Source organism: Urocampus carinirostris, chromosome 5 (assembly GCF_059441175.1).
Source record: "Urocampus carinirostris isolate Australia breed hairy pipefish chromosome 5, RoL_Ucar_1.0, whole genome shotgun sequence".
Lineage (NCBI taxonomy): Eukaryota > Metazoa > Chordata > Actinopteri > Syngnathiformes > Syngnathidae > Urocampus > Urocampus carinirostris.
This window is the reverse complement of record NC_142353.1, coordinates 14982429-14991833: the sequence shown is the minus strand read 5'-3', so window position 1 is coordinate 14991833 and position 9405 is coordinate 14982429. Positions and strand designations below refer to the sequence as shown.

General features: G+C 37.9%; 1 protein-coding gene across 1 annotated transcript in view; it reads right to left on the bottom strand.

Annotated features, from left to right (window-relative positions):
* Positions 1-4228: 4228 nt before the first annotated feature.
* trpv4 (transient receptor potential cation channel, subfamily V, member 4) overlaps positions 4229-9405 on the bottom strand; it is a 28207-nt gene continuing 23030 nt past the window's right edge. The window contains exons 15-16 of the mRNA XM_088335042.1: positions 9186-9307; positions 4229-6688 (exon numbers count right to left, since the gene is read on the bottom strand). Coding sequence (XP_088191168.1) covers positions 6588-6688; positions 9186-9307 — 223 coding nt within the window. The 3' untranslated portion in view covers positions 4229-6587. The remainder of the gene's footprint in view (positions 6689-9185; positions 9308-9405) is intronic.

The window sequence follows — 9405 nt, the reverse complement described above, 5'->3', positions numbered from 1 at the left end:
TCAGAAAGGAAAACAACACAACTAATAACAGCGTCATTTATTGCTATTTGAGTCTGCAGCTTAAAATCTAGCACAGATTGTACAGAAACAAAATCTAGTTTCATTCTTAAAATTTGAGTATGAAGTTTTTAATCAGGTGCCCTGGAGTCTAGAATTTATGGTAGTGAGCCTTTAACTTCAAGTTTAACTACCCTATTTGCTACACTATAAAGTGCAGCGGATTATAAGGTGCACCCCTGAAAATGTATCTTTTGTTGTATTTTTTTGTATAGAAAGCACAAAGGACTTTGAGGCACATACAGGGAGTGCAGAATTATTAGGCAAGTTGTATTTTTGAGGATGAATTTTATTATTGAACAACAACCATGTTCTTAATGAACCCAAAAGTCTCATTAATATCAAAGCTGAATATTTTGGAAGTTGGAGTGGGGCTTTTTTTAGTTTTAGCTATTTTAGGAGGATATATGTGTGTGCAGGTGACTATTACTGTGCATAATTATTAGGCAACTTAACAAAAAAACAAATGTATACCCATTTCAATTATTTATTTTCATCAGGGAAACCAATATAACAGCTCAACATTCACAAATATACATTTCTGACATTCAAAAACAAAACAAAAACAAATCAGTGACCAATATAGCCACCTTTCTTTGCAAGGACACTCAAAAGCCTGCCATCCATGGATTCTGTCAGTGCTTTGATCTGTTTACGATCAACATTGCGTGCAGCAGCAACCACAGCCTCCCAGACACTGTTCAGAGAGGTGTACTGTTTTCCCTCCTTGTAAATCTCACATTTGATGAGGGACCACAGGTTCTCTATGGGGTTCAGATCAGGTGAACAAGGAGGCCATGTCATTAGTTTTTTTTCTTTTAGACCCTTTCTTGCCAGCCACGCTGTGGAGTACTTGGATGCGTGTGATGGAGCGTTGTCCGGCATGAAAATCATGTTTTTCTTGAAGGATGCGGACTTCTTCCTGTACCACTGCTTGAAGAAGGTGTCTTCCAGAAACTGGCAGTAGGACTGGGAGTTGAGCTTGAGTCCATCCTCAACCCGAAAAGGCCCCACAAGCTCATCTTTGATGATACCAGCCCATACCAGTACCCCACCTCCACCTTGCTGGCGTCTGAGGCGGACTGGAGCTTTCTGCCCTTTACCGATCCAGCCACGGGCCCATCCATCTGGCCCATCAAGACTCACTCTCATTTCATCAGTCCATAAAACCTTAGAAAAATCCGTCTTGAGATTTTTCTTGGCCCAGTCTTGACGTTTCAGCTTGTGTGTCTTGTTCAGTGGTGGTCGTTTTTCAGCCTTTCTTACCTTGGCCATGTCTCTGAGTATTGCACACCATGTGCTTTTGGGCACTCCAGTGATGTTGCAGCTCTGAAATATGGCAAAACTGGTGGCAAGTGGCATCTTGGCAGCTGTACGCTTGACTTTTCTCAGTTCACGGGCAGTTATTTTGCGCCTTGGTTTTTCTACACGCTTCTTGCGACCCTGTTGACTATTTTGAATGTAACGCTTGATTGTTCGATGATCACGCTTCAGAAGCTTGGCAATTTTAAGAGTGCTGCATCCCTCTGCAAGATATCTCACTATTTTTGACTTTTCAGAGCCTGTCAAGTCCCTCTTCTGACCCATTTTGCCAAAGGAAAGGAAGTTGCCTAATAATTATGCACACCTGATATAGGGTGTTGATGTCATTAGACCACACCCCTTCTCATTACAGAGATGCACATCACCTGATATGCTTAATTGGTAGTAGGCTTTCGAGCCTATACAGCTTGGAGTAAGACAACATGCATAAAGAGGATGATGTGGTCAAAATACTCATTTGCCTAATAATTCTGCACTCCCTGTATAATCAAAACAACACTAAGGGCAAGGGTTGCAATAAATATAAACAAGTACCATATTTGTGCATTGATGGGAAATGGTAAATGGTCTGCATTTATATAGCACTTTTCAAGTCAATGAAAACCTCCCAAAGCGCTTTTGATGAGTCAAAATGTATCACTGATTTCAATTGCAAAAAATGAATGCAACAGGAAATGAACCCGTATCAGGAGGGAAGAGGGACAGATACTTTCCACCAGACTGCTAGAGATACAGACGACATGCATAAAGACATTAAATATTATGTCTTCATCACACTATTGTTAGTCACGATACCATGTTGTTAAAGTTATTATTGGGCCAGGTCGCATAAATATTGTCAGACATTTAACCTTGGTACAGAAAAAGTTGGGGACCAGTGAAATTAAGTATTAGTCATTTTTATTGTACGCTGATATAGCGAATATAATTACATGCATCATGTGTTGCATTCATTATAAGTCTTATATCACGATTCACCACTTCCTGTGTTGTGTCTCTGGCAAGTACAGTCTGGCGGATCCCATACCTCTTTAAGTAAGGTTTCTAGAGGCATTTAATTTTTCGCAGCTCCAGACAATTATTTTTTTTTGGGTCCTATATGGCTCTTTCAAATTTTTGGGTTGCCATCTTGTGGTCTAACCTCATAGTCAAGATGCATTGGTAATGTCAACTGCACACATTTCCTGTATCATCTTCAGAGTTGCTGACAGTGAAACTTGCAGGACAGAGGCCTGGCCTACTTAAGAGACGAGGGCAGGCCAACTTGTCAGCAGCACTAGGTGCTTGCCGCTTAGATAAACCTGCAGGATTAGTGGCCCAGTTAAAGTTGGGCCAAAGAGGATTAGCCTCTTCTCTACGGAGGTGGCAAGAGATTCCCCACATGTCCTTCAACACTGCCGACCTAAGAAAGAAGGGAGGGACTAAGTTTGTGCTTCTTGTTATTTAAGTGCCACTCACTTTTCTAGCATTTTGTTTAAGCAGGGGAAAAAGTAAGGAGCAATAATATAAGGTGAAAGGCACTGGAGCACAGCATAGTGCTTTCATTAGGAAGGCATAAAACTGGTAACCACTGGCCAAGTGTGTTAACGAGGTCAACAATAATTTGCTTGAAATGCAGTTAAAGGATGTGCATGCTATTATGAATAATTTGTCAGTATGGTGATGAGGTTATTTACTAATACGGAAAACGGGAAAAAATGGCACTGGGCTACTGATTTCAACATGTTCATTTCAGCCAGTAAGCATAGATGTTACAACAGACTTCTACTGCCACCTGCAGACAGTTGTGTTTAACCTGTTTGTCCATGTTTTAAGGGTTCTGGATGGCAGAAAACCCGAGAACAGGGAAACTTATATAAATGGCAAGAGGAGTCATTGTATGAATGTATTTATTTTTTGGAAGTATTCCAAAAGGATATTATTTATACAACTATCTATTAAAATTAACTCCATGTTGTCACTAAGTACTTTGTTTTACTCTGCCTTGGAGGTAGGGAGAATGACAAACATCCTTCTTTTTGCGAAATATCTTACCCAAATGAGTCAATTGCTGTGCATTTCTCACCTTGGCCTTCAGTCGCGCTACATCTGAATCGGTCCAGCCCCCAATAACTTTTTTAAGGTTATAAAATATTTACGACAGGGACAGCTGACACACATAAAGAAGCATCAATACTGTAATAAACTAATACAATTGCATCATTTAAGAATGTTGCCACGTTTTATTCACCAAAAATAATATTGACTTGTGCACAAAAATAGTTCTTGTTTCTTTCCTGGAGAAGATTTCAATTACTCTGTTGTACAGATTCTCCGTACATTTCATCTTATCAATAAGTTATTTTCCATAACCATAGATTATAAATTTTCATTTAATTTAGGGCTGAAAAAATACAATCCACAGAGGCAACAGACAAGGGGATATTTTTATTTCAGCTTTTTGTTGTGATTCTTCCATTACCAATCATGGTTTGTAAAACTGCTGAATTATCGTTACGCCTTCTAAAGCTGGTGGTTGAAGGCCTCCGGGTAGATTTCTGACCGTGGCAGCAAGTAATGGCTGAAATTTGATTGGTTAAATGCTTAAATATGAATGCACAGATCTTGGAGCAGGGGGACAACAATGAAAGGAAGCAGACAGACAATTAGGAATCATTTAATAAGTATTCATTGTGGACAAATATAATGAACACCACATGATTCAGATAATTTTTAGGCCAGCAATCAGCAGAAAGACCGGACCAAGAATTCAACATTACTTTATTTGTCATTAACTGTATTTCAGAAAGAAACGGACTCAGGTGGAGATTAAGGTCTGACTACCCGAGAAGAATGATACAATTACAAGTTAGACAACAAACTTCTCCATTTATTAATCTTTGTTTAATGAAAATACTAAAAGTATTGAAACTTTAAAACATAGTGAACTATACCCAGTGACCTGTAAAGCTGCAGATCTACACATATTGTTTAAAAGTGTAATAACTCAAAAGTTGAGGTACATATACAAACACAGGAAGCCCAAAACAAGATGCAGGGAACCAAATGGAGTGAAAAATAAACAAAAAGACCCTAAGGCATCCAAGTTCATTATGCAAATGTAATTTTTTTTTACTGTAATAACAGGAAATTCAAAGATAAACCACCACACGCCCTGCTCGACCACTTTAACCTTGCTCATTGTGCCTATTTCTTGCAGAACAATACACGTGTTTTGCAACAATAAAAATTACATCAGGGATAAGCACAGAGCATTGTTCAGGTCCAATATACAGAAAGCCGCCCACCTAAACTGGCAGTGCAAGCTTCAGACTACAAAACAATTCCATGAATATTTTACAGAAAGCAGCATTGACACACTGCGGTCACACTCTTATTATGATGAGGTCACTCAAATACAGCATAATAAAAAAATAAAAAATTGTAAACTAAATGCCCATAAATACTTCGTCTTCCTTCTGAGGTTGATAGTAAAAAGTTTTAAAGCAATAATTAGACCGTTAGAGCAATGATACAGTCATCGATATTCTGTAGGACCCATTTACAGGAACACGGTATTTGAAGCCGATTAAGTTCTAGAGTAAAATGGAAAAAAATCTCATGTACTTCTGTAACGTGTAACAATTTCCAGAAATTGCCTATAAATTTCATGAGACATACACTTCAGTCATAAATCAGAATAAAACTGAATGTAATAACTTTAACATTCATGTAATAAAAATCCTAACAAATTCTGTAATTGTTTTAAATTGGGCAATATCTTCTTACATGATTGTATCATGCAAATTATCTCCTATTCTACTAAGTAGAGCAGTTACAATCGAGTGGGTGGTCTCACATTGGTTGGAGGGACAGTGTGCATTATTTAGCGCCTCCATATGGTTAAAAAAAAATCTTTCATCAAAGAAAAAGCAATATTAGTTTGAAGAAGAAGCGAGAATACACGAATTACCATATAAATATGCTTTTTTAAAAATCCTCATAGATTGAGAAATTTGCATTCGACTAACATACTGTAACATGAGACTCACCTGGAGAGGGAGTTGACATGATTGTCCCCCATTTTGCTTCTATGGGTATGCTCAAAAAACTAAAAATCTTGTGAAAGGTTGAGCAAAAAAAAAGAGCAAAAAAAATGTTGCGGTTTGGTCACTTTGAGTCTCTGTTGTATTCTCCCTTGTGCCTTTTAGCTTTCGTTTTTGGTTGCACTACACAATACAGCCACACCTAGTGGTCAAATCATACACACTGTCCCTTTAAGTCTACTCTCTTCTTAGTTCAACCTAAATGAATGTTAAATAATACCACAACTGACCACCCATCTAATTTAGACAAATTAAGAACAGCACACCTTGAAGGTTAAAATCAAAATTATTGTAATCCCTCGCTATCATTTGGTTTAGTTTTCACAGTTTTACTACTTTATGGATTTCAGCATGTATTCCAATTGGTTAAACAATCTTCCCGCTTATTATTATTTAAAAGTTATTTGTAAAAATAATTTTTTGAACATGGAAAAAACGTTATTACTATACTTTTACTTTTTAAACGTATGCTTAAGCCTGTAAACATTTTATTTCCTCGGTTTTAGTGTATAATAGAGTATTAAAATGTAATATAATTGTACAGAAAATTAAAGTTACTTCACGGATTTTGCTTATCATGGGTTCTCTTTGGAAACCCCCATTAAAAAAAAGGGATTACTGTATCACCAAAATGTTGGCACTCAAGTTTTTCCTTTAAATAAACGTGACAGTAATAGTTTGTCAAAGCACAAAAATGCAAGACTTCGGACTGACATTAAGCCTAGACCATCAATTCTGGGGAAAAAACTTCTCCTCAAATTTAGGATAAAAATCTGATAAGGTTCCATTTAACTTGTTATCTGTAGATGCAAAATTGATAATATTCTAGGAAGGATTACAATTCTATGACATCATCAGGTGCTGCAATGCCCCACGTGTAAAAGGAAAATGTCACATATCAATGGCATAGGTTTGGTCTCTGCCTTTGTGGGGGACATGGCTTATGTTTTTTCAGTGATCACATAATATTTGAGAGGACAAAGCAATGATTGCTTGATATTGGTGGGGACGCATTTGCCCTGTCCATGCCCAAACTACGCCTGTATCCTAATTAATGCACTTTTAAGAGTATTCTCTTTTATGCGGCTCTGGTTGCGCTGGATATTATACTTCCCTCTGCCGTCAATGTCTGTGTGTCAGAGGCTCCATTTCGATCACAAGATCGCGAGATCGTGGACCCCGGCTCAACTCCACCACCCGTGGGACCACCGTGGACCAGCGGTCTGGAGGAGAAGAGACAGACAATTGACTTGCTTTGCTCTTTGTGTACCAGACATAAAATTACTCCCTCAAAAAATGACAAGAACAGTTGGAGATGAGTAAGCAACGATTCCAGATTCTGTTAAGGCAGGGGTTGGAAACCCAAAATGCCAAAAGAGCCCAATTGGACCAAAAAAAACAACAACATATAATTGGATCAGCACAAAATTAAAAGATTATATAAGCCTGATAAGGAAGGCAACACACATTGTATATATACAATGGAGATTAAAATTTGCAAAAAAATTGAATGATTTCGATATAATACCATTTTCTCTGTTCCACTGTGAAATGGCATTTTGTTGTGTTTATATCATGGTACCAAATTACTTTTTCCAGAAAACGTCAAAAGGCATTTCACACAAAAAATGTATTTTTCAGAAAATGCACTGAGCAAAATTAGAGAAAATACTGATCAAAATTATGACCTTGGCATGTAAAACATTTTTGAAGGTTACAACAGTCAGCAATTAGTAAGAAGTATACAGGCCTCTGCTGTGAATGACTTCATCATTACCCATTGCCATCCTCCACAGTGACCTCTCCTCTCTTGCATTTGTCTCCCATGGACCACCAGCCTTCTTGGGCGACTTGAATGAGTTTGTAGTTTTGTAAATGTTCTTGAAATCACAGATTTGTTACAATCAACTTGTCTTGCTATGGCTAATAGGGTCATCCCTTTCGTTTTCATCTTCACAACCTGCTGCCGGAGGCTGTCAGTCACTGTACACCAGCCTACCTTCTTAAAAAGGATGCCAGTTAAATAGGGGTTGACGGATGATCAAAGAAATTAGCACTATGTGCTAGATAAGCACCATTAAGTGGGAGGCCCCCGAAAGTGTTTTCTAATTTTGATCAGTGCATTCTAGGCAAAATACACTTTTGTTGTTGAAACGCCTTATCCATTTTACCAAAGTGTTGTGGTCGCTTGAAATAGACACAACAGAATGTCCGTAAACTGTTGAGCAGTGAAGAAGTCATTTTTTTTAGAATTACAATTCAATTGTTTGTTTGTTTGTTTGTCAATTGCTCTCTAATTCTGATCTTCATGTGGGGAGTAAACCCCTACCCAAAAAACAAACCTAGAGAGGTATGATTGCAGACAGGCTTTACTTTTTTTTGCCATCACGGAGTCTTGGCTTTCCCGACGCCGCATTACATCACCGGCTCGAACGAGACGAAGACTCCGGTAAAAACAGGGGTTGGAGACTACGCGCTACAATAATAGCGGAACCATTGATACACAATGCTCACTCGATATGGAGTTTCTAGCTATGTACCGGGAGAGTTAACTGTGGTCTTTGTGTTTGCTGTATACTTTCCACCGCTGGACTGTGTAATGTAAGATCAAACATTCGGGAACTCTGTTTCACCCTCACAACAACACCCCACTGTTATTTCAAGAGTAAAATAATAACTGCTATTATTTGATTATTATTGTTGTTATATTTTTTTTAATGAGTGTATTATTAAATAATATATTATAAATTTGTTTAAAATATATAATATGGTCATATTATCAAATTTAGATATGTTTTAATTATCATTACTTTTTAAATTATGTGTACATTGTTCTTTTAACAAACTTGTATTTAATCAATGTGCAGTTAAAATCCTATTAACATAGTTAGCACAATTGCCTAACACGCGAAATGTCCCCAGTTCGAGACCGGGTGGAAAAACATGTTGGTCTGGAGAGAGATATGCGCCACCAGGCTGTCTTTGCCCTAAGACCATAGTTGTTGAGAGATTCAACCAACCAACCAACCAACATGCTAACCAAATGTATTTCATGTGCTTGCTATATGTTAAGTGTACTTGTTACTTTCAGTCCAACTACTTAAAGGTGGGGCACGTCTGTTGAGGTGTCTTTAAAAATCTAAAAGTTAAACATTTTCTCTGTATGCGTAAGTGTAAGTATGTGTTAACAATGCCCAACTGATTTCAAAGAGCCCTTATGCTTTATTTTCCTATCTGAGCCTGCTTTTATCTTACTTTTATCAGAGCCGTTCGAGGCACAACACAGTTTGAGAGATGTGGGATGGACCTGGTTCTGTAGAGTGACGTCATGCTCGCCCCCACACGTTTTTTTTTCTCAGTGTAGCAAAAACATTGTGAAAGTAAAAAAGGGTCTGCTTCTGGTAGAACGCCAAACCGAACCCCCAAAAACATTAAAAAAAAAAAGAGTTTATTCGAGCACGTCTAAGAAATGCACATTCTTGCACGTGCCTCATGAATGAGCTGAGTGAGGCTGCGATCATGACTTTAAGGCAGAAGATTGTGGAAGAGGGTAACAAAGTTTCTAATTCCCTAGAGCTTCTTTAAATTCTAACTTTTATCACAGTGAAAATAAAAGATTATTTTTTTTAGATTTTTATGTCAAAAACTGACCTTCAATCAGACTCAAATGTCAGCATTTCTTTGTGTATTAATATTTGCAATGCATGATAAGATCCTCACCCCTCCGCAAGCCCCTGACACTCTGTTGAAGGCCGTTAGCCTGACAGGTCTCATTCTTGCCCGGGTCCTCGTTTATTATTGCCAGGTTTTGATTCCAGTGGCACCAGTTCACCTCATCCACTCTGTTGAAAAATGCAGCATGGTTTTTCTAGGTTGAACCATTTCAAATATGCTATTTCTATATTTTTTGGACCAGTCGGTAAATTAAACATACAAAGGT